The sequence below is a fragment of the Cygnus olor genome, chromosome 1 (genome assembly GCF_009769625.2).
Source record: "Cygnus olor isolate bCygOlo1 chromosome 1, bCygOlo1.pri.v2, whole genome shotgun sequence".
Taxonomy (NCBI): domain Eukaryota; kingdom Metazoa; phylum Chordata; class Aves; order Anseriformes; family Anatidae; genus Cygnus; species Cygnus olor.
The window spans coordinates 11,356,887-11,383,580 of NC_049169.1; the positions used below are offsets into that span (position 1 = coordinate 11,356,887).

Below are 26,694 nucleotides of genomic sequence, written 5' to 3' on the forward strand. Positions count from 1 at the left end.
CGGTCGGCTCCCAGCTCGGGGTCCGGCTCCCCTCGGGGCCTCTCTCCGCCGGTGCCCCGCTCTCCCCTGGGTCCTCGCCGCTCCCCCCATCCCCCGCCGCCCCCGGCTCCTGGCCCCCGTCCCCGGCTTGGATCGCGCAGCGGCACCCACGGCGCTGCCGTCGGGGCGCTACGGGAGCCCCGGGCCGGCAACTTTAGCCGCGACTCTCCCTCCGCGCCCGCGCAAGCAGCGCGGGTGAGGCTTGGAGAGCAACCTACCGCTGTCCCCCCTTTAGATCTCCTTCCCCCAAAACCCTCTTATTACATTGTGAACCTCCCACTCCTGGAGGAACGAAGCTCCGCACAAGCAGCCTGCGCGCCCGCGGGCGCTCCGCACAGCTGAGCAGAGCCGGCGGCCCCGCGGTGCCTGGGGCGGGCCGGGCCGGCGGCCGCGGAGCCCGGCGGGGTGTGGCCTCGGCGTTATTTATGAGCTCCAGCCCCTATTTGCTCAGCTAATGATGCACCGGAGGCCGCCGTGCCTCGCCTCGCTAGCGCGGCGGCGGCGAGGGCAGGGCAGAGCCGGTAACTGGAAACCAAAGGCTTCAACCTCAGCGCCCGGCCACTTTCCATTCACTCCTAGGTGCTTAATTGAGGGCTGGGGAGAAGCGCTCCCGGTGCCTTAGGAGTCCAGCTCGAAGGATTGTTTTATAAGGGAACCGGGAGTACCTTTGCAACCACCACGAAGAGAGAGTTTTCCTTTATTTTTATTCTTTTTATTTTTATTTTATTTTTCCCACACACAATGAGCCGGGTTCGGAATTAAAACGTTCTGGTAACAGCAGAAGAGTCCATAAACTGATAGAAAGCAGATATAAAGCTGTATTACTGGTTCCTCCAACAGCTGGGTAAGCATAATTGAAAGTTCTCTTTCTCTGCTGTGATAGATGTGAAATGTGTTTGATGATTGAGTTTTCCTACTGTTCACAGATAGTTAAAGCAATATTTTCCAGATTAGCATAGTCTGGGTTTGGGGGTTTTCTTTTCTTTCACTTCTTTCTTTATTTTCTTCTGCTGAACAATTTTCTTTACAGGATTTAAGGGTAGGACTGAGCCTGGAGCAGATGACACCTGCACAGTGCTTCACAGCAAAGCTGTATGATACTTTCCAAAGCAATGCATTATGCTGGAAGTGACCTCCGTGGCAGGAAAACTTCAGCACTTTAATTCAGTAGTGGTTTGCCACCTTGTTTACAGCTAGGATAGGGTCGAAGAGCAGAAATGGAATTAGACATTGCTTTTTGTCTGTCCTAAAGGATTCTTTAAGAGGACTTGAAAAGATTTTAGGTCTGTGGGTTGTCAGCACAGATCATGTGCACAGGACATGCTGAATATAGTATCATGACTTACTGAGATAAATTCAGAACTGGGATATAAGCCCAAACAGAGATTCAAACCTCCAATGAGTTTGTGTTCAGTTAACAAGTATGTAAATCTCTGAAATTAAACTTATTTCCATTAGGTAACTCACATGTCAGACGCCCTGTGATACCTTTGTGGCACCGTATGCATGTATTATTTGTGTCTAACAGCTGGGTAGGAACCATGCAGCTTACATATTTGAATCTTACATTTGCCTGTCACTTCTGTGTTAATGGTGAAGATATGCAATTTGAGCAATGAAATGTAGCAATGTTTCACTCCTGTAGCTGATTGCACTAGAATTGACAGGAGGCATGTGAGTGGGAGGGAAAGAGTGCTGAAAGGGTTGATTTTTTTTTTTTTTTCTATTTGGTTCTTTTCTATTGTTTTAATTATTATTTCTTACAGTGTCATTTAAGTGGAGAGAGAAAGCCACATGCTTGTTCCTCTGACTTTTCATCTCCATTGCAAAGAAAGCATAGTGCTACTACTGTAAAGTACTAATCCCATTGCATCTGTTAAATCACATGTTCAGTGTGATTGGCTATTTGTTTTGGCCTGACAAAGCAATCTTATCAGGATTTAATGGCACTTCTGTCTTAGAAGAGGGCTAAGTTAAAGGATATCCCATGGGCTAGTCTCAAGGTTTTGAATTTAAAGCCCGCAAAGCAGTATTAATATTGAAGTTCATGCAGCTTGTTTAAAAATTATTCTTGGCAAAAACTCTTCAACTATCATTTTATTAGTTAACAGACTCTTAGAAATAATTTGGAACCGGTACAGAATGGATATGTTTCTTCTGTAGGCCAGATCTGTATCTGGAAAATCTCTGACACCAGTGTTTTTGTCAATTAGCCAAATTTTGTCAATTAGCAGGGTGGTAGCATTACTTGATCCGCATGCACTTCTCAGTACTCCAGAGCACACTGGGCAGGGTAGTTTACAGTTTGGGCTTCAGAGCCGTGTGCTCTCTTGCATGCTTTCCATCCCACCCCTTACTTCGTATGAAAGTCTAATGCAGAGAGAAGCCTTTAAAAACAATTTACAGTGAGTGGATAGGGAAGTGACAGAGCTAGTAATGAGATATGGAGCTTTTACCTCTTAGTCACTGAAGTGGATACAGCCCAAATTGGTGCTGACCTAAAGTCATCCCTGTCTAACAGGTGGTTCCTGCCATGATGGAGTAGTTGCAGCCAGTTCTTTTAGGGCAGGTGTGAATCTCAGAGGGACCAAATGAACAAGGATGTAGAAAGACTGTCTTCCACTGGAGGGACTGAAGTGTTAGAGCAGATCTGAGGTAAAGAAGTGTAAACTGATGTTTATCATCACAGGCAAGAGAACTCTTCATGAAAAAATACACATTTTATGTAATACATAAATGCTATTTTTAATGTTATCTTCCGGCCTTAGGAACTGTGTCCTTCAAAGTGATGTCATTTACCACAGAATCCAATATTCCACCTGATCAACCAATAAGTGTTGTCTAGTACAAAGGCTGTTGATGTCAAAATGGAAAATATATACATATATAAGCAGGGAAGGAGAATGTGGCTGAAATTAGACTGTTTTATTTTCACTTTAGCAGCTGAACTGAGGAACACCACTGACACTATTAAGACCAAAGCTGTTCTTATAGGTAAAATGAAATCTAGACTTCACAGTTTTTGGAGAGATGCAGTTCAAGAACATCAAAGATATGCAGTATTCAGTTTCTAATGTCTGCTGGATTTTATGGGTCTGGTCCAAAGTCCATTGGCATTGATGGAAAAGTGACCCTGACGTCAGTGAGCTCAAGTCCACTGCAAGTCTTCCGGAGCTAAGAAATGATGTAGATTTATTTTGATGTATCTTCTGGTGATATCAAGAGCTCAGCTCCCATGCAGGGTAACTGCAGTGCTCTGTGGAAGTCTAAGAGAACAGGTAAGTAGACTGAAAGTAGCTAGCCCAAAAAGCAGATGCCAATTAATAGTTTCAGGCATGTTGAAATACTTTTGATTTCAATGCTTTTGAAATTAGTGACGTGCATATTCAGGATTTCATCTTAAAAGAAGATGTAGATGGCTGTTAGAGCACTCAACTTACAAAAACTCATAGCTCATTTCTAAGCACCGCTGATTTCAAACGTGTTTTTTTTTTTTTTTTAAAAAAAAGGAGGGGGAGATCAAGTATGATGTAAACTAAGGAGAGAGGTCTAAAAATATCAGCCAGCTTTTTTATTCGTGAAACTTTATCTCCTGTCCTTGCTTTGCTCTGCTTTGACATTTGGTATAATTATTTTTCCAGCAGGTGGAATTGTCCTTATTCAAATAAACTGAATCTCATGTCATAGTCTTCTGTAGCCAAAACTAAGGTTTTGTAGGTTCATACTAACAGGCAGAATTCTTTTTGTTCCAGCATGGAACACAACTAGAGAGAACCATTTTCAGATCTCAAAGAAAAAAAAAAAACAGAAGTGCTGTGTCTCCTTCACATTATCATATATTATGGCTTCAGATGGAAGAGCCTTCTAGCACAGATTTTGTTGTTTTTTTCTCCACCAAACTCTGTAACAGTAATGTTATCTCTTTCTTTCAGGTTTCATTTCTTGGATATTAAGCTGCAAATCTGAAGAGATGGCATTTCTTGTACTGCACCTGGTGATTGGGATATTTATTTACTTCAACAGTGTAAAAGGATCTTCCCAGCCTCAAGCAAGGGTGTTTTTATCATTCAACGGTAAGACAGAAGATAAACATTTTTAAGCAAATGTTATGACTGAACACTTTCATCTCTGCCTTCCATTCAATAACTGAGTAGAAATTATCTTTTTATTTTGTGTCCACAACTGTTATTTTTGGTTTATGTTGATGAGGTACCTGTTTAAATTTGATTATCACCTGAAGTTCATTGCTACTATAGCTATGGATACATAAGTAATAATCCCTTCTCTTCATTTAGAAAGTTATTATGACTTAATAACAACAAAAAGTTTTATTTTTTATTCTTGATTTTTCATTGGAAAGATAATAGCATGTGAGGTACATGTCATGTAGTGAAAGTTATCGGTAGGTCTAGTTGCTTTTACTTGGTAACCAGCTGAGAACTTTATACTTGAAAATCAGCGTGCTTGAAGGTTTTACCAAGGTAGATAAGAAGATACATAGTCCTTTGGCAAAATAGCAGCCCTTGTGTGTTTCATACAATGGGTCAGGTGTACTTAGCATTTTATAATCACTGATGCCTACATACTGTAAACAAGCAATCAAAATAATTCTTTTCAAGAGAGAGGTGCATTTACTTCTGAAGTGTTGAGCAATACTGTATTAATCCAATTACTTCAATATTACTTTAATAGCAAGGTAGTTTATTCTTCTAATATTAATATCCATCTTAAATGCAGATTTTAGTCATCATGTAGTATTTTAACCACCACTTCAGAACGTGTGAGAAGCCCATTCTTTGGGCTTACCTTAAATTCTCTTAAAGTTGAGCAGAAATTGTCTGTCACTAAATACAAGGGCATTTGCTTTTTTCAACCCTCTCATTTTTCTGGGATTGTCTTTGAGGCACGAAGGCTTCCTGCACCCTGTATCAATAGTGTCTGTGTTAGGATGGTTTGTCTGGTTTGAGTACAAGGTTTTCTTGACTTTGCCATGTCCTGCCGTGGGGATAGTCTGCATGCTCTGATCAGTCTTTAAAGTATCATTTTTAAGAATAACTATAGCTAGGAAGTAACTCAAACCGCTATTCACAGCAATGATTATAACTTTGTACTCTTGAGTCTGAGAGACATTCAGAAGGAGGCCTGCCAAGTTAGAACTTCTGAAAATATCAAAGAGCAGACTGAACAACTGCAAGGTATTGTATATTGTACAGTTTACGGCCCTAAACTTACGAGTTCAGGTACAAATTGGCATAGTTCCAGTAAAAGCAATGGCAAAAATGGTGTTCCAAGTGGGAGCTGCCAAATGAAGAAGTGGGTGGGAATTTCTTTTACTTGTGTAAATAATGTTGATATAACATAGATGGTACTGATTCTACACAACTCAACATAGAAGCAAATTTGGCCATGGTTGTGTGTTACACTTGCAGGCATGCCACAGTTACACAAAACAGGCTGGTTCAGATTGGCACATTGTGTCCCCAGAGGCCTTGACCGTAAGTTAGGTTTCCCCTGATCTACCGTATGAGCATGAGGTAGGAAGAGCTCAGGTTTTACAGTATTCAACATTGTTAATGGGAGAGAATCGTAATAAGGGCAAGTGGTTTTAACTTGGACTCGAGAGTTGTCTTTCATTCTTTGGTTTGTCACAATGATCATCCTGCGAGTCCAAAACATAGTGCCACCCATAAAAGGGGGAAAAAAAAAGCTTAGGGATTTAGTGGAGGAAAAAAAATCTGGGTGAATTGAAGCCTTAGTTTCTCTCTTTCTTTAAAAGGAGCTTATTTCCCCTTCCTTTGAAAGGGACTATGCAGCTCACTGTGACATAGAGACATCATCGATTACAGCTTGATCTTGCCAGGATATAGGAGTTGCTTGTTCTGTACCATGTCCTTTATTTTTAAAGTAATGGTTTGCATAGGTAAAACTGAGAGCCTCTTTTTCACTAAAACTTAGTGGAAAGTAAGTGTTACCTATGCTGCGTGATGCTATCTGGTTACCTTAAAAAGGACATTTTAATTTCCTTAATATTTCTCAACATTCAGCCTTTCTAAAAGTGTGTGTGTATATATATTTGATTTTAATGGGTCTTTCAAAGATGTAAAAGGAAGAAACTAAATATGCATTTTATAATATGTCAAGTAATGTCTGAAATACAGGGCTGAACCTTTCATACAATGTAAAAATAAGTTTATTTTTAATCCGGATTTCCAGATGGTAAGAAAGAGTTTTCATTATGTGAGAAGAGAGTTTGCAGGTTGTTGTGTATAGCAAGATAATGGTTCTACCAATAAAACTAACTTCTGTTCTATAAATCTTCACTTATTTGCATGGGTACTGAAATAAGAGGAAAAAGGTGAAATTTTGTATTGTTCTCTCGCCAAGTATAACATACTCTTTCTGCATAAGCTGTCTCGTAGTTTGTTGTTTTTAAACCATGTAGAAATATCAAGTAATTTTCTGTCTTCATGTCCTGAGTTGTTGTCAGTTAGAGAATTGTCACTCTTAAAGTGCATCATTTGAAAATAAAACTATAATTAGGACTCCTTATGTTTTAAATGACATTAGACAATAAAGACAAGTCATTCAAGCTTAGGATACTTAAATGATATTTTTCAAGTTCTGAATTGGATTTGGCTTAGTATCTGTAATTACATTGCTTAAGTTTTGGGGGTGGAATGTGTACAGGAGGAGAAAATGAGTGATGCTTTTCAAAGCTAACCTGCTCCTTCAGGATCAAGTCAATTGAGCTTATTCACATCACAGCATTTCTCATGGGAAAATCCAGCAAGTATCTTGACCTATTCTGTTGTTCATCAGTAAAGATAAAAATGTGAATCGTTTGAATCATGAGCTGCTTTTCTCTTTGCCATCTACTTCATTAAGAATCAAATGTAATTAAAAAGTAAGCCTGTGTAATACCTCAAGAGCTTGATAATAGGGATTTTGCAATTAACTTCAATGGGTGAAGGACTGCAACCCTAATTTCTATTTTTGAAATTAAAAGCCTGGCCTCTTGTCTAATTAAAATGTAGTTCATGACTTAGCTGAGATTGTTAAATGTGCATCTGACGTGAGTGTGGAACTTATTGCTGTCTGCACCCTGAGTATCTTGACAATTCCCGTGTCACACAGAGCTCCTAGGCCTGATTTTTTGTTTGCTTTCCACCTTGCATAGCCGTTCATAAAAGAAAAAGGTCAGCCTGGAGGTGAGCTGCTTGCTTTGCACAGGTATACATGGTTATAAATGACATCAGGCCTATAGAAAATGAGGTGAGGGGGTTCTCAATTTGCTTGGAGTGATTTATCATAATCTAATTGTCTTGCTTAAGTGTAATGGCTCAGGTTGTCAACTTTGCACAACATCTGCACTTGAAGAGCTGCTGCAGTTGAAGAAAGGTGACTAGCTTTTTCTGACTCTAAAATTGCAAAGATATGAAGTCTGTCATGCAGCAGATGTGGAATTGTCTACCATGATTAACATTGAGCATGTGGGAGCTGAGTAACCTGGGGTGGAAGAAGGACTTGACACGTCTCACTACACCATTCCCCTTCCTCTTACCTCTTCTGGTTCCTTGACCTTTAATAGATCTTCCTTAATCTACTTAAATCACCCATCATAATTTAAAGCCCCATAGTTTATTTTCGCCTCATAGCATAAGACTTACCTTATCTGTTTATGAACTATTAAGCATAGCGCCTGTTCTTTCTCAGACTGCATGCATTCCTCCTTGTTACTGCATGTTCCTGAACAGATAATTGGGTGCTGTATCTTTCAGTCTCTATAAGGGCAAAGCCTTTTTCAAAGCCAGTGGGAGTATTATCATAATAAGAGAGGAGTTATGAGACTCCAGGATAGTGTCAAACTTTCATATTTTTCCAGCTTCCATTTACGTTTTGGGTTTTACTACAATCCTAAAATGAGCTGAACCATGCCATTTTAACACCAGGTTCGGAATTGGTCAAAGCAGTTCCAATTCTTATTTTTGAAAATATATACAAACATCTTCTTTGAATTTTGAATTTATATGGAAACACAAAAACAAGTGATAATTTCACAATTTACCAGGAGCATTTCATGCATTCCTACCTAAAAAGTCTGGCCAAGCAGATATTTCCCATGCAGATTCTCCCATTGTCTCCAGTGAAAATTCCATATGAGAAGTGGATCAAGGCTAATTTGCAGACGGTTTTGTTTCTCTTTTTGTCATAAAATTACTAGAACATGTAAAGCACTTTTAAGAAAGTATCAGTCAGCTTCATTAATGACAAATAGATAAAATGTCACCGGAGCAACAGCAGCACACATTCAACTGTCAACATATTTTAAAAGATTTAATGCAACCCCTGTGGTTACCCTCAAGGAGAAATAAAGGAACTAAGAACCATTTTCTTTGAGCTCTTGAGCAACAGCAGTACAACTTGTTTTTAAACAATCCCTCATTGTAATGTTAATGTTACCACAGTTAATAAGAAGTTCATTTATTATTTGGGGGACATTGTGCTGACGACAATCTAGTAGGCAATGGCTTATGCTCAAATAGTTGATTGAATCCTTGGTGGCGTCCATGCAATGAAAACTACTTTCAAAATGAAGTTGAAGTAAAGGAGTACTGGGGGGGGGGGGGGGGGGGGGGGGGGGGGGGGGGGGGGGGAGGAAGGGAAACATTGTTTTTTTTTTTAATTTATTTATTTTTAATGCAGAACTATTCCAGAAATCTCTTGAGCGTTTTTGTAGTGGCATAATATTTAGCAAATCATGGGTCACTTTTTCTCAAAAGTGACTGACTTGTGGCTTTCACAGCTTCATAGACCTTAAATGATGCTGATTTATAAAGCTCTGAGCAGCAACCACGTGAAATTTCTTTCCCTCAATTGTCTCACAATGGAGATCTAAGAAGTTAACTTATTCTTGACTACTGTCGACTACAAATAATGTATTATCTTTAGTAGTGAAATTGATATTGTTACACTTGGAGTTACATTTAGACAACTAAATCTTTGGTTGTTATTAAAGACAAATACCTAATATACAAATTATAGTCTGGGGGTAGCTTTTAGATTTGTCTTCTCTGTATACAGTGTTTTTTTTCTTGTTTTGCCTTTATTTCTGTTGTTGAAAATCAACAGATAAAGACATAATGCAATAAATCTTACTCTTATATAAATTGAATTACTTGAATAAGCTATGAGTTAAATGTAATAAAATATTTTGTAAGAGATATTAAAGGAAGCACAATGTAAAAGGCTCAGTGCTCTTTCTAGAGTTTCGTGGGTAGAGATACTATTGCTAAATGATAGTGAGCCTGATTATTTTCACACAAACTCTTTTTCCAGTGGCAGTGTCACTGACTTAGCTTCTCTGTCACTGTTGAAAGAGTGTGAAAGGAGAATTGATTGTATTGTTTCTGTATCCAAAGTTAGATTGTATGTACTGTCACTTCAGTTATGAAAACTACCATGTGATAAAGCTGAAGTCACAGGCTACACTTGGCCCAGTTGATTGTAGGTTCTCTGAAGTCAGTACAAGAGAACATAAATAAATACATAGTCTTCAAGGTGGTTAATTATCAGGCCCTAGATTTAGGACAAAAATTTATGAATGTAATCCTATTGTTGGATGAAGTAGTCATCCAAATTTCACAAAGATTGAGAAGACTTTCATGCTAGAAAGTAGATATATTGTCTAAGAAATTACTTACTTCAGTCTCTTTCTGTTCCCCAACTCAGTCAATTTGACCTGTATATGAACCATATCTTTGATTTTAGTGTGGAAAAATCAAACTTTATCTTAGAACACTTTTACAGATTCAACACGTCTTGGGTTGTCTCTATTGTCGTAGAAGAAATTAGCTTATCTTGGCCAATTACACTGCTCTCTTGTTACAATCCTTCCTTGTGTTTCCTGAAGTTCCTACACAGACAATTATGTAGTGATTATTATACCAGACACCAGTTCTTTTATGTTCAAAAAAAATTGCAATGAGAAAAGTGTCATAGACATTTGTAATACCCTATCTTTTTTCAGAATTATCAGCATATCAGTAACAAGAGCTCCTCTGTGAGCCATTTCCATACTGGATGAGTTCACAGTACACTTTGATATGTGGTGCTGCACAAGCCTTTTTGTGTATCAGATATAATTATTGATGTGACTCACAATACTTACTCATTTTATTGAAGTGCATTGACTGAGATCCTGTCATGAATAAATACATAGACCAAGACCTTATTCTGTCACTTGAACTGGATGTTTCTTTAACATGTGTATTTTGTTCCTTTTGGTGCTGCCCTTTCAGTGTTCTCAATAACACCCCTTAATAAAAAGCCTAGGCACTCTTTCTCAGGGGAGAGGCCTTTGATAAGGGCATAATTTTCTGATTCACGGTATGACATCTCATCTTACGTTCAGACTGCTGTGGTTGCATCATCCATCAATTTAGAAGAAGGCTATGTGTTTTTCCTTCTTCATCCAATTAAAGAGTTGGGGTCTCAGGATGCACCTGAGGAGCAAACAGTTTTCCATTACTTGCATGAATCAGTGAGATGTCAGATCTCTCTTACTTTGAAGCGTGCATTTCCAGTAAATGAAATAGAAGATAGAGATTAATGGAGAGCTTACACCCCTCTGTTATTCCTCTGTTCCCTTCATACCTCCATCCTTATTCAGTTCAGACTTGGTACAGTTAGAGTTTGAGTAAACATGTTACACTTGCATCGGAATTTTATCCACCAGTGATGTGGCTTCTTCCTGGAAGCAAAATCCTGCTTAATGATATCCTGGAGCTAAGACTCTAGTACCACAGCAGAAGGAAGATACAGAGTGATAGCTCTGTCTCTACCATGAAACCACCCTTTGTCTTGAGGTAGGACCATCATGCCATTCAGAGAAATTAATTTTTCTCCTTGCTCATATGAATATAAGGCTATTTTTTTTTCTTGTTGAGGAAAGTACCTTGCTGCTTGTGTGGATAAGGTTGGTGGAGGTCATTTCCTCTCCCTTTGAACAGCATATAGTATATTGGATATTCCAAACTACTGCTCTCACTCAGCAAATCAGTTATACATACAAAAGTGTGTGTTACAAAGGTTCCTCCATTACCACAAGTAATACCCCAGATTATGTTTAGATTATTTTCAGAATTACAGTATAAATGTTTTTAATTACGGACCTCAAAATAATTATATGTTCCAAGACAGTGATACAAAAAAGAGACAACATTTTGGAAAAAAAAAAAAAGTTTCTTTCTACCATCATGTATCTTGTCCACAAGAAACTGTAATCCGTGGTATTTCATTGTTATCTGAAACAAATATTTTTCTGTTGCACACCCCTCCTTCACCCAACCAACTTGATAGAAAAATCTCAGGAACAGCATTTCATCAGTACATAACTCCAACAAGCCCTCAAATTACTGTAAGCTAAGAGTTTGTCTGTGAGAGTCCTTCAGGGCTGATCTCTTAATTCTCTCCAAAATAGAACCATCTAAGGATATAACACTTCTTTGCTCTTTTGGAGCACGATATAACATTTTTAATGAGCTCAGTTAGCTTGAGGAAGCTAACTTTTTATTTATTACTATTATTATTTGTGGGCTGTAAGTAGATACTTCATATAAAAACACACCCTATCTTTATGAGAAGCTTTTAGTTTTAGTACAAATTTCAAGTGCAAATATGATGTCATGAATTGCAACATGTAGGAATAGTCTGGAATAAATAACCAGACTTTTGAACTGTCTCCTTATTCTTGCATACTGCTCTGGGATAAATGATTGCTTCACAAAAATTATCTTCTAGCATTTGGATGAGGAGACATCACAGTCATCCTGGGTTGCCAGGTTGCCTAATGGAAAATCAAAATGTGTTTTGACAATTATTAAAAAATAAATAAAATAAAAAGTCAAAGGCATTTTTAAAGGCTTTTTTTTTTTTTTTTTTTTTTTTTTTTTTATTTAAGGCATCATTTTCAGCCATTAATAGGGTCAGGCTGGCATACTGCAATGAAGAAAAAGGACTTTTCTTTAGAGTCACACTGTAAATGTATTAAAGCTATTAAGCGTATTAAAACTAACTTTCAGCTATATTTCCTATCATGTCCTTTTTAGTATTTCCTTTGCAATTTCATAGTTCCTTTATGTGACATCATTGCTTTACAAATGCAACTGGGAAAACAACAACAACAACAAAGAGGTCTCGTATATCTTTCTATGGACTTTCACTGTCTCCTGTTTTTCTGATCATTTGTTGTTGTCATATATATATACATATATTTTATTTTGCTTAATGATACAATTTTCATTTACATTTCTTAATGAAAAACATAAATACATTTGCTCTTAGAAGCTTCAAGTTATGCAGAATAAATCAGTTTCTGTCAGCTTAGAATCAGTTCAATTGAGCAAATATTTTCCCTCTTTTAACATCTGTGTAAATCAGCCTATGCATCTCGGACACCCAGCTTGAAGAAGCTGCAGCATTAGATTTACAGGGATAAAGGAAATATGTGAGGCAAGTGTCTGATTGCTCCTTCGCTTCAATGGGTGGGAATGATGAGGTTCGTTTTCTTTCCTTCTCTCGTAACAGACCAAGAATGTAAAGTTTTGAACAGCAGTAGAAGATAAATTTCACGGTATATACACACAAAAAGATTATTAGTGCAACAGAAAACAAAGGGGGAAAAGCAGTAGGATAGATGTACTCATAATCCTGAAGGACTTTGTTTTTAAAACAAAAAGGCATGTGTATTCAAAGCAGTATATATATACATACCTTAGTACATACAATGGTGTTTTCTGATTTTTGACCTCAAACATACAAAAATATGAAAAGTCCTTGAAAACAACTGTTGGTCTCAGAAGAGAACAAGACTGGAGTTTCCTTGTAATCTACTGAACCACAGCCATTTTGGAATGAAACACGGTGTTTTCTTTGGGGCAGACAGTCGCACACTGACTATTCTGGTGCATTTCAGTGGCACAAGGTAGTTCATAATACATTTGGTTTCTACAGTTCTTAGAAATTCCTCTTCTTCTGAAATAATCAGCTTGCATACCTGCCATTGCAGTTCGTTGATAGTCTCTGTGTTAATATGTTGAGTGTTCTTACAAACCAAGAGATCAAACTAGTATACAAAAAAGTGAACACTTATTTCTTCAGAATGGCACTTTCCATTTTTTAAATATCAACCAATTAAGATGTTATTTTCAGGGAGAGGCCTGGCATTTTTTCAAAAATGTACTTTTTGAGGCCTGAAAAGTATTTAGTTGGCATGTGTTGCTGATTCTGAGCTTAAACTTTTTGATGGATTCAACGTGAACACAGCTGGAATATTTTAAGTTTATTCTGTTAAAAACCCACTTTCTGCCACTGTTAAAAATAAAGCACTATCCCTTTGTTTTGTTTTGTTTTGTTTTCTTCCCTAAAGCAGATACTCTTATAGTAAAGACAAAAGAACTTGAAGTCCTTATGAGGTGTTTTGTGTTAAGGAAATAAAGCTGTGCATTCATAGCAATAAAACACGAAAAGGAATATACCTATAAAGCCATTACTTGAGATTAAATATCTTATCATCTTTATAGTATTAGTAATTCCCTTAACAATGAGAAGGGTGCCAGCTATTCTTTTCTCCTGTAGCAACCTTGTTTTCCTTATGGATACTTGCAAACCTGAGACTTTTTCCAACATAATTCTTACAAGCACAGTAGGAGAAGAATCAAATATCAGTGAGTTTTATTTCACTGGATATTTTTCAGACTCCACTCTACCATTTCCTGAGCTTAGGTCTCCAAATGTGTTCTTAATTTCACAAAGGCAGATGAAAAAGGCTGTTCCTGAAGTGGTAAAAGTGCATAAAATTGCAAAAGTCATTTGAAACTTTCAGATGTGGTAGGGTATGTCACTATCTGCACCGACATTGTTCATGAATGATATGAAACAAAGAGAAGACTTACAAATTTGGCCACCATGGTTTGGCCCACCAGGCAGGTCCAACAAACAATGGGCTTTTATCTGGACCCATCTTTTCCTCCAAGACTTGGGAGGACACCATGTGCTTTCTTTACAGATGAATTCTTCCTCCCGCCTCGACATCCTGACAATGGCCAGTTTACGAAGCACTAGCATGGGTGCCTATTGAAGGGAAAGGGCATAAGTCTAACTTTATTGTATATATGTATGCAACTGGAAAATGCTGTTGCTGTGTCCACTTCAATAACAGCAGATGATGGGGGAGAGGGGCAAGCGCAGGAATTCAGCATCTTCCCCAGCAGCTGGAGAGAACAGACCACCCTGATGCAGGGCCTCTGAAGAGAGTTTTATAGAAGAAGGTTGTTCCAGCTGAATCAATACCGAGGCAGGATTCATAGCTAGAGTAGTAATTTACTTAGGTGTGTTTGGGGGTCTTCTAATGGAATTAAATAATAAAAAATAATGAGAAAAAAAAAAACACCTGTTTACAAGTTGGATTTGTTTGCAGATAAAGGACTGTGCCACAGATATAGATGATGACTTAAATTATTATTTGCTTCTTAAAAAAAAAAAAAAGGGGGCGGGGGGACAGGGGAGGAGATACATTTCATTCCAGATTGATTCTAAGGGTGTCATTGCCAAAGCACTCTCTCTTTTCAGAGCACTCCAGCACTGCTGTACAGTGATGAGATTCCCCTCCATTATAAATTATTATACTCATGCTTCTACTGAGTGGTTTTTAAATGGTATTGGTGTTGGAGCCAGACACTGAATACTGACTATGAGGCAGTCTGTCCTTCTCACAACATATATTCCCTCCAGGCCACCAAAACAACACTTAAGGAGATGTTCACTGATTTTTCTCTGTGGTTGCTCTGCTTGCAGACCACAAAGTTACAGAAAACAAAATGTAAAACTCTGACCTGTTGGAAATGTTACCACCTAATATTTTTCCCCAGTAATAGATTCATTTGTATACTCAGTTTCTCACTTATCTTGTCCCTATAGAAGTGAAAAAATGTCTACCTGTACTTATCCAAAAGGCAAACAGACAAGGTGTTTATTTATTTATTTATTTATTTTATTTTCATTCAGACTCTGCATGGTAAGCTTTTGCTTTAAGGTTATTCTCTTTCTTCATGCCTTGCTTGTGGCTCTTGAAAGCTTCACCAACCATTAGGAGAAAACTCCCTTTTCAAATCAGGATGCATATGAGAAAAAACATCTAACATCTAAGTTCAACTAAACTTGAGACTGTGTGTAACATCAACAAACTTCAGCACTCTGAATAAACAAGGTGGCCATTCACTGTTTACCATTCCTTTTGCTTATTTTTACTGCTCTGTGTCTGTGATAGCACCAACCAGTTTGCTGAGCAGCTGAAAGTGAGTTTTGTTCAAAGTGGATCTAATTCTTGGCTGATAGGTATGATTCCTATGTAGAAATGGGTGAGAGAGAAACAGCAGACTGGGAGATACTTTTGCTTTAAAAGGTTCTTTTGAGAAAGCAACTATTTCTCTATGGAGAATGAAGGACTGATGTAGCTGTCACCAAGAGGTTAGGGACCTTATGGAGATTACTCACAAACACAAGGAGTTGCGATGAATTTACTCCACCTAAGCCCATGTTGTACAAGAGTATCCACCCATAACGTCTGCTGCAGAGGTAGTCTCCAGCTCCTTAGAAGATGACTTCAGCTATCTGTAGATACTTGATCTTCCCATGCTGGGGAAAGCACTGATGTGTATCTCTCCATTCTCAGAAGGCAAAATATTAATTTTCTACACAGAAGTAGAGCATCATTCTGACCTAGTATTACATTCTTGTATTAAATTTTTCTGCAGTCATTCCAATTTGTTTGTTTTAATTTGTGTAGAGGAGAGATCACAGAAAGAGACAGTTTTGTTTTCCAGTCCTCAGCATGAGAGAGACTGACAACATGTAAGAAGCCCAGTGAGAGGCCACTAATCTGTTACAGGTGCTAGAGCATGTGATGGACAAGGAGAGGTTGAGGCAGCTATATTTCTTCAGCCTGGAGAAGAGAAGGCTAAGGATCATTTCAATGCTGTCTTCAACCATCTGATGGCATATTATCAAGAGGACAGAGCCAGGCACTTCTCAGAGGTGCACAGTGACAGGACAAGGCACAAAAGTCACAAGCTTTAGAAAAATAAATTCTGATTAGATAATAACATATTATTATTATTATTATTTATTTATTTTTTAAACCATGGGATAGTTAGACATTGAAAGAGGATGTCCATGCAGGCTATGGACTCTCCAGATATTCCAAATTCAGCTAGATTATTTCCTATGCAACCCCATCTCACCACAGTAGTTAGTCCTGTTTTGAGAAAATGTTTGGGCAACATAACCTTCAGACGTCCTTTCTAACCTGCATGCTTTGTGGTTCTGAGATTTTATCACTGTTCAGCAGGTGTGAGTATTAAGACATTGGTATCAACTTTGGCAGTGTTTCCCAGGACAGCTTATCAGGAAATTCAGAAGAAGAAAGTTAACTCTCCTCAGTAAGTTCAGAAATCTGACCCAAACGACCTAGCAGCCTGTGTGCCCACAATGGAAGCTATAAGCACTCTACATCAGGAATTTTTATCTATCTATTTATTTATTTATTTTATGTCTACCGCACATTATTGTGCCTGAAGTGTGGTTTTCCAAGTCTGAAATCTCGTGTGTCGTATGAATTGATTTCTTACAGTTAAATACATTACAGTTCCCTGGCCTAGAATGAAAGAACATGTATCCATTTCTGGCTGCATAGCAGAATATAAAAATACCCCTTCTAATGAGTAGTAGAAATCATAAATATGCAGTATTGCATGAAATAATATGAAAGCAATCTGTCAGATGATTCTGCTTGTATTTTCTGCATGCAATCTTCTTTGCTGTCCTTTTTAACTAACAACAAAAAAGATTGCCTTATTGTTAATTTGAGCTCATGAGTAAATCACTACATATGAATGTGCAGAATGTAGGTAAATTTGCAGATACATAATTTTATTTTTATTTTTTTTTCAAAATTATATTGAAATTCTTTAATACCAAGTTAAAACTAATGCTAAATTAAATAAGTGACATTTATGACAAAATTTCACAGCATACCTTTGGTCTCAGAAAAGGTATTAGATCTTTTCTTACCATGACATCTGGTCCCCGTTTATTCTCAGACTTTGCACGTGTACGTGTGTATAATGTTACGTATAGCAGATAAAGCAGATTCTACAGTACATACTGTGTTTGTGGAGGTAAATGTGTCTACTGGGCAAGTTTTATATTACCTGATGTATGGCAGAGGTATGTAGCAAAAAATATGGAAAAATAATACTAAAACTGCAAAGTCCAGAGTAAAAAAATTCTAAACTACCTGGCCACATCCCATTTTGTATACATATCATCCTAAATTTTGTCAAGCTGTGGTATTTTCTTTCTTTTTGGTGGCTTACGAGCTTAAGCTCTGTTGTTTAACAACAAATACACACACACACACAGAATCCACATATAAAAATATGGTAATATGATATGTGTTTCTGAGCTTATTCTTTTCAGTTATGTAAATGCTGCCGAATTATTTTGAATATTTGAAAAAGGTATAAAAAGTGTATCGATTGTTAGGTTGTACAGACTTGCTCAGGGAAACTTGCCTTAACTTCTCAGAAAAGCTGTAATGGTCTTTTACTAAGAATTATTTAACAAAAACAAAAACAAACAGCAACAACAACAAAATACATTTTCCATGTCTTTCATAGAATCACAGAATTATGTGGGCTGAAAGGGGCCTCCGGCCAACCTTCTTCTCAAAGTAGGTGTGATTAGATCAGGATGTTCTGAGATGTTTCCACTTCAGTTTTGAATAAATTCAAGGATGTAGATCCCACAGCCTGTTTGAACTACCCGTGCTTACCCACTTTGATAGCATTTTTCTGGTATTAAGATGCCTTTTTCTTCACTTCTTAAATATGAACAAACCCAGTTCTCTAATCTCTCCTTGCATGTGATGTGCCCTAGAAACTTTATTTACTCTTGCATTTGATTTTAGTCTTAGAAAATGATTCTTCCGTTCTAATGTTAACCTGCTCCTTTCAAGAGCTGCTCACCATCTCTTCACTTCTGTCCAGCTGGATCTCCACATATCATATGAACAGAGTCTGACTTCATTCATATTTCAACTTCACTCAGCCACTTTCAAATTGAGTAGGATCAGAGTCAGGACCATATATATGTCTGTGTACTTATGTAATGACTATTAAGTTGTTCAGTGTTCAGCTGGGGAAGAAAAAGGAGGCTTTCATTGGCTTCAGTGAGTTAGACTGAACTATTGAGGGAGCTATTGAGGGTTTTTTTTGGAGAGTGTGGATATATGTGGGTGTTGAGTCCTGTGGTAGTTTCTGAGTATTTCTTGAGACTATCATGAAGAAGTTGCCTGCCAGCTATTTTTACAGAAGTTTTCCTGTAAATTTCTGAGCATACTTTTCAAACCCTGCCCAATACTCAATCCATATAAGCAATTAAATATGAAAAGCCTATGTATCCGTTACCACTCCCTATTAATTTATAATGTTGGGCATTAAGTCTTGTTATTGGAGGACCCACAGCAGTACATCATTTTGGTAATATCAAAATAAGATCAAAAGAGGTTTTATATGAATAATAAACTAGAAAACGTTTCAATTCACTAGTTTACACTCCACTTTGTGCAAACAAATTTGTTCACTGTGTGGTAAAAGACAGGTGGATTGTCTCTGAAAAGAGGTGTTCATTTTCATTTGATCTTCCTTAATCCTGAAGATATCTGTTCAGATCCCAGAGCCTTTTGAAAATATTAGCTAGATGCTTCCATCAGCCTTCAAAAGCTCTGTGATTTAAATCTCTCAGCAGCTGTTATCTACTATCTAATATCTAATAAATATTGATGATATAGAAGAGAAGAAGCAATGAAGATATGTTGAAGAACAAACAAAACAATTTTCTTTCAAAATTGTTAGAAAAAGAAAATCCTTTGATGGTTTCCTTACTGATATAAAATACCAATAAGATTGCTCTTGGATAAAATAATTGATTTTTTCCTCAGATAATGCTTGGGATCTAGGGGTCACAGTTCGTAGCAAAATATGCTACCTCTGTTTACCCAGCTGCTGCACCTTCTCTGCCTTGTCTCCTGCACATGAATAAAGAGACTGAAAGAAAGGTAGAAGAAATAACAGTCTTAGTGCTGCTCTACTTGTAGACCATAATTAATGTAAACAGTTTTATAGGATTAAGACTTTTTGCTTCCGCATACATATCCCACCCAGACAGTAATTCTAACCTATTTACAGTGCGTCAGTATTCAGCATGGAAAAGAGGGCACAGTCCCCTGGTGTAGTCATAGATAGACAGTGACATGTAATAGTGATCCAGAGTGCAAGAGTAAGTCTTGCAAGTTTCTATTATTATTATTATTATTATTGTTATTGTTATTTTCACAGTTAATTCAGGGCTGCAAAAACTGAAAACTGCTGCTCCAGTGCAACCCGAGCAGTCTTGATACAACAGGACTCCAGAAACAGGCAAGCCAAAAATGTCAAAACCAAGGAAATTCTTGAGGAGAAAAAAGACAGAGAAAGGCTGCTTCTTCTAGCTTTCATTCTCAGTTCAATTTTATGGATATTGCACACAAATGAAACTAAGGTTGTCTTACAGAACTTTGTGTTACAAAATCTTATGGTACAAAATGTGAAAAACAAACAAACAAACACAGTATCCATGTCTGTGCCTCCATACACTTTGAACTGATGCATTTTAATTTTAAAATGGTCCACAGAGGTTTATCCACAGCATACAGTGTGAACTGCTGCAGTCTTTCTCTGCCTTATATGTTTCCATTGGATTTTGGCAAAACACAAGCGAACAACAACTAAAAAGACATTTAATTTAGCAAAAAAAAGCAAACTATAAATTCTTCTGAAGTCCATTGATGTTAATAAGCTTTGGATCATGATCATATTTTCCAATGGTTTCAGTATTTCAACTACAGTGATCTACATTTAATCACTCTCTAGTCTAACAGAAGGTGTGTTGTTATGAGCACAGTGATGCATGACGCTTTTCAGTGTGTTTTTTTTTGTAGTTGTAAGAGAGTATTCAACTTTCTAGTGAAAGTCAGAATGAAAATAAATAAAAAGAAATACAATGAGTTTCTCTCTATATTTTTTTCTTACACCCCAACTTCATCATGAAGCATTCATCCTGTTCAGAGATTTCGAAGCCTGTGGAAGTGGGGCTGCATTAACAGGGTGGCACTTGTAGATCTGAGAACAGCCCTGTCTGTTCCCTTGGGAATGACGGAAAGGATACACATTTCCTGCTGTCCTTTCTTCACTGCCAGTAATTGCCATGTATTATTTATAGAGACAGAGCTGGTTTGTAGGTTTGTTTTCTCCTTTTCCTATTTAGCCACTACCCCACACAACTTCACCCAAGCTTTTTGTTGAGGTTTGTCTGGTGGAGGCAGAATTAAAGATTTTTGTGTACTTTGCTATCTTATGACAACTGGCAGTAACTACAACGAGGCATGTCAAGCAGCTACCACAAAAAGAAATCAGTAATTTACAAGTTCAGACAAAGGTTAAAGAAACAGCACTTCTCTGTAATTGTATTGTCTCATAGTTTGTTAATATCTTCATGTTTGAGAATATTTAATTTTCCTAACTGAGAGAACGTTACACTACAGTTCAGAAGACAGGGTGAAATTAAAAGCAGAATACTATCTCTTTCAGCAGAGCAGTGCTAATGCTTTTGTTAGTCAGTGGGAAGAATATGGGGGTGGATGGGAAGCAATAATTCATTACTGTCTCTCCTGCACTCAGTTAAATATGTCTTATACCTAGCTGATTAAACCTGCCCTTTTTTCCATTACGGTAAGAATAATAAGATTCTTCTGAAATGGACTAAGAGTAAGAGCATTTCTCCCAGCATTTTGAATCTTTAGTACAAAGGAACAAGTAAAAGCCAAATTCCAGCCTTACTGGTTTGAGTTTAATTACGCAAAGTCAAAATCAAATAACAATTTTTCAAAATAAAAAAGAGTGAGAAAACTCAGCTACAGAGATATTTAAAGAAAAGAAACTCAATACTTCAGTATTTCAGAAGAAACATTAGATACCTAGAATTTTTTATAAACTTTTTAATACTGTTAGTATATATGTGGCCGTTCGTGCTCATGCTGCTTCCTTATTTATGGAGGTGTTGGAACAATAAAATTTATTAGTGATCGAAGCTTGCAAATACCTGAGTAATGAGGACCATAGAAGCACTGAAGGGGTTGACTGTATCCTCTACAAATACGAATTAGAATTTCTACAGCTGCAGAAATTTTTTGAAGTTTTTCTTTCTACTTTGATTTTGACTCCTGTTAATAGCTAAACCTATTGAATTTCTTCAGCAGCATGTTGAAGAAATGTTCACACTTTATAGACCTATGGATAAGAAACCTGATGGTCTGCTCTGTAGGTATAACTTTAATAGAAGATCCTATGTGAAATCATAGATCATCTCACCTACTGGAGTTCCTATTTTCTGCACCCTTTCCATCTTCATTTTGGCTGTCTTTTGAATAATATAATTATAAAAGTATTTCGTAGTGCTGGTCTCTTTAATGTCATTCTCTTTATATAAAATCTATTGTTATTTATTTCTAAGCTCTTTAAGAGACTGCATACTATTTTGCCAAGCTAAAATGTGCATTGCCTTGACAATTCTTCACAGTCTCCTCCAATTTGATTCATTGATTCATAGTTATTCCCTTCTATATCTAGTTCCCTGCCCCACTCCTCACCCCACTCCCCCCAAAAAAGGTAAAATAAAGTAGAAGAGATGTTTGGGCCTCTGAACACATTGTTGAAAGGTTCCTTTTTCTACACACAAGTGTTCAGGGTATTTCTCACAGAAGAATAGCATAAATTGTGGAGATTGCATTCACAGAACAGTGAATGGTATTGTCAGTTTGCTTAGGAAAAACTAATGGGGTTGTAAAGAAATACTATCGACTTTATTAGAGTAAAATTTGACAGCTGGAAAAACAAGGGCAATAGGCTGGCTTCCATTTTCCATTGATTTTAGCCCCTAACATTCAGAAGACTTCCTTTTCTGCAAAACCACATTCACATTGCATACACACGAACACACAGTGCTCTTTTGCTTTAAACCTGAGGCAGATTAAACTTCATTAGGGAGAGTAAAGCTTAAGGAAAGTTCAAACTGTAACAGATAGCAATTTGACAAATAAAGAATTAGGGTTTGTTTTACTAAAGCCAGAAATAAAGACTGAAACAAGGTTCCCATGGTTCTTTTGTGCCTTTAACCATTGAGTAGGAATACAGTCACTGTTCACTGTGTGGTTTATATACCTTATAAGCCTGGTAGCCACATACCATGGCTTTTTTTAATGTACTTAAGCACTCAGTGGAAGCTCACATACCTCTCATTAAATAATCAAAAATATGTCCGTAAAGTATTTGCCTTAGAGCAAGAAATAAGAACAAGAATGAGAACAAGAATGTGTACTTAGACTATTCTAAGTACAATAGTAAATGCACTAGTAGCTCAGCACAAAAGAACAAGAAGAAATGCATTTAATGTCTGGATAGATGGGATTAGCTTTCTGTAGCAACAATAAAATTCTCACCAAACCATCCTTATAGCTGCTTACTTTTCCGAGCCTTCCTAGCTAGGATAAAGGAGGGACCATTTCAGCTAAGTGATAGATACCTGTGGTAACTAATGAGCTGTGATTTGAGGACTTAAAATATGTTTTCACTCCCTGGCAAACTGTAAAATGGTTCAAATACTGTGGTCCAGTCCAGTACAAAGGTCTGTAATAGCAATACCTGAAAACTTTTTATTAAGTTATAGTGGATGGTGTTCAAAAAACAATTTACTAGTGAATGTTGCTGTTTGCTATACGTTATATGCGCAACATACTAGAACGCACAGCATAGTAGAATGCACAACATACTAGATAGTGACTGTGCAAATAATATTTCAAAATGAGGGCTAATGCAACAAAGGAATGCTGTGTCAAATTGTATAACAACAACAGTTTTTATATGCCTGGCTCCTATAGTGGGATTCAAACCCAGTGTTAAATGTCTGTTGTTTGCACTTGAGCCCCTGGGGAGAGTTAAGAACCTCAGACTGGGAGCTGAAGCAACCCTGTCAAATAAACAAATTCTGCCAAAACCCATCATACTTCTTTAAACATTACATGGAATTAGCCAGTGGAGAATTGTTGAGGACATGAATATGACACAAGTCTTGGTATTTAGTAGTTTTATTCAGGTCTGCAGGTACCTCCATCAGCCTGGAATCCAGATGAAGGATTATAGCCTGAAGTGAAATGTTTGCATAGTTTACATATAAAGAACTGAGCAGACATTACTTTACTTTCTGTATTGTATATATTAAAAAGTGATGGAAAAAAAAAATAATAAAAGGTTTAATTTCATCTTTATTTTGTAGCAAAGAGGCAGAAGTTACAGTTCCAGACCATGTTCAGTAACTGTCATTAAGTTGGAGATATGAGGTAATCAGAGAAGAGAACTTTTCATTCCTTTTTTTAAGCTCTGTCTCTACAATACACGCACACACAAAGACAAACAGAAGACAAAATCAGAATAAATTCAACTAGGCTGAGGAGCAGTGGGTGAGACCTGAGTCCTGGCTGCAGTTTCCTGTTTTCATACTTGCAACTTTATTATATACTTACTAGTAGCTAAACTGTCCATGAGGAGCAGCCTTTTGGGTGGTGGAGGACCAGAGCTGTGGGCCAGCCACAGCTCTTCTCTGCACATCTACCAGATGTTTCTCATAGTCCACTGAAGATGGAGGAACATTAACCACCTGGCCCCAAAATCTTTTTTACTGTCGTCTGCACAGATTAAGACTCAGAGATTTGTTGTTGGTTGGTATCTCCACAGTTGGATGTGGGGAAACATCTAACTTGGGAAGGTTACTAGCATTTCCTCCTGACTTTAGGACAGTTAACTCATGGCAAAATTTAGTGAATTTTGTGTGTCTCCCTAAAAAGTTCTCCCATGCTTGGATGTTTTAAGTTCTTGCAGTTATGAATGAAGAGATCTTGTAATTTCTATATTCTAGTCATCCCCAAATGCATACAGACATACAGAGATGTTCTATAATGGATTTAACCCCTAGTGCATATCTCCTTTAAAACTTTGGTAAGGTTAATTAGGTTACTGTTTGGTGCTTTGTAAGAACAATCTACTTTTTGACTTGGAGGAAACTGCTACCCCCCAAAGCAACTATAAAATGTTGAAGACTGTGAATTTTGTTGTTTTATGCATTATTTTTACACACACACCAAAAAAAAAAAAAAAAAGGGGGGGGGGTGGAATGAGTAAGGGAGAAAGTAGTACATTTCTTCAATATAAAGCATACTTTGCAGTGAATATGGATATCAGAACAATTCTGAAGATATTCATTCTAAACTGCAAAATGCAGGAAAATATACATGCATATAAGCTAAATCTGAAATGTCTAATTAATAAAAATTGACGTATGTTGCAATTACAATTTGTGCTGACAATGAAAAATACAATTTGAAACCACACATTTAGGCTGACTCCCTCTCCTCTCTTCGTCATTCAAATAGCCTTCTCAGCTATGTATGTGGGGGCAGCTGCGATTACCTCTAATGAAGTTATGGCAGCAGAGAATTTGGCTCTCCTTCATTAACTTTGCTTGTTTCTTGGAGCTTTTATGTATCATTCCCTCAAGCAACAGGATAAATATCTATTCAAGATACATATGAATTCAGAACACTTTATAATTTTTGCCCCAGGTAAAAAAGGTATCAAAATATCTCTTTTTCCTGATATGTATACATGTACGTACACTTCTCTGTCCTCTTGTCTACATGTGCACACACATAGACAAATGTATAAAATATCATGAGACCTTTGTCTTAAGAAATAGACACAGTCAGTAGTTAAATTCAGTCCTAATAAAAAAATGTGTCCTATAAGTGTAGCAATAATGAAATCAGAAATATTAGAAATTTTTAACTCCTCTAATCCACCTCATTTTAGTTTAAAAGTGTTTGCTCCAGCACATTTTTGTAGTGCTTTCTCTTGTTCAGTAATGAATGTCCTAAGCACAGAAACTTTTTCTGAGCTGTTATTTCAGGAAGAAGAATTATTTTCTAACTATGAGCCTTTGTTTTCTATTTTGTAACTCTGTAACAGTGAATTATACTTCTGTGCACTATCCTAATCCTCTCCCGTCTGAACATAGGGCACTCATACACAGGACTGTTGTTATGTTTCTTTACAGTCATTTTTTGGCCTTGCTGACCATGCTTTGGCTTGTTTGTTTGTTCATGTTTTCTCGATCTTCCTTCATAATTCAATCTCTTCAGTCTCTTGAATAATTCAATGTTCCAACTTGTGCCAGTTTTCTTTCACATTACTAATACTGAAGAACTCAGCAAGCTCAGTTCATTATTCCATGGATAATCTTGGGGTGGTAAAACTCTATAACATGATGGGTTTCCTCCAGGTAGGGTTCAAAGTAATGCTAAATACAATTTAGTGCATGTTAAAGTTATTTCTTGCAGGTGTATATGCATGCATTGTTCTAATTCTAATTTAATGTGTGCAAATCCAGACCAACTCCTTTGAAGTCAGTGAATATGCACCACCCTCCTAATTGTGTATTAAGGTGTTAGATTTGAAATAATAAAGATACAGTTAGGCAAGTTCTTAGGCATCCTAACATATTATCAGCGACACAGTACGATCCAAGTGATAATGAGGTAATAGAACCAAGACTTCGGACCACTCTCTTTACATGCCCGCATGCTGTTTTCTGAAGCTTGTCATTTTAACATTGACTCACCAGCTGTACAAATACATAGGGCTGCTCTCTCAGCTTTTTAATATATTCAGGCACATGTCTATTCTTGCCCTCTAAAGACCACATATGCAGTAGGACAGAAGCGTGAATTAGAGAGTATGTGGTTCCAGAGGTTTTCAGACTACTTCATCCTGGGTTTTGCCATTCTGTTAGACTGAAGAAAAAATTTCAAGTTTAGCCTACAAAGGGAAACAATACCTTATTATGTACCTAAAGGTCATTCAAGCAATTTCCTTCCTGATGTGTGAGACAAAATTACTTTAGCAATTGTAATGCAGCAGAGCCACACTATGTTGGGTTGCTGGTAAGAGTTGCACTGGGCTGCTCTCATCTCAGGGTCTCATCTCCCCACTTCTCCTTGCAGCACTTTGTTACTCCATTATTAGGCACCAAGGATATGTTTGGTGAATGGAGGCAAACAGCAGAGAGTTCCCAATATGGAATACAGGAATATTCCCAACATTACTATACAGGGATAGGGGCCTCATAGTGTAGGAACCAGTTATATGTTTCTTACTCCATGAATGATATTGTCAATATTGTTACCAGTGGTGGAATAGTCCAGTGAAAGCAGATTTCATCAGATTTTCTCATAACAGACTTACTGCCTACTCTGAACCCCATCTTCATACATTTCTCAAGTGTATGAATCTGTCTCCTCTGCTGAGGGCTTCCTTCAAAAGCAGGGTTTTAACTTGGCCCTGTAGTCTAAAGATCTGATCAGCCTCATACTTAACCAACATAGTAGATACTTAG

The 26,694-nt window shown here is 37.4% G+C and overlaps 1 protein-coding gene across 1 annotated transcript in view; it reads left to right on the forward strand.

The window, feature by feature from the left end:
* Nucleotides 1-480: 480 nt before the first annotated feature.
* The window catches only part of SEMA3C (semaphorin 3C), a 126,119-nt gene continuing 99,905 nt past the window's right edge, over nt 481-26,694 (forward strand). The window contains exons 1-2 of the mRNA XM_040548530.1: nt 481-883; nt 3,972-4,112. Coding sequence (XP_040404464.1) covers nt 4,010-4,112 — 103 coding nt within the window. The 5' untranslated portion in view covers nt 481-883; nt 3,972-4,009. The remainder of the gene's footprint in view (nt 884-3,971; nt 4,113-26,694) is intronic.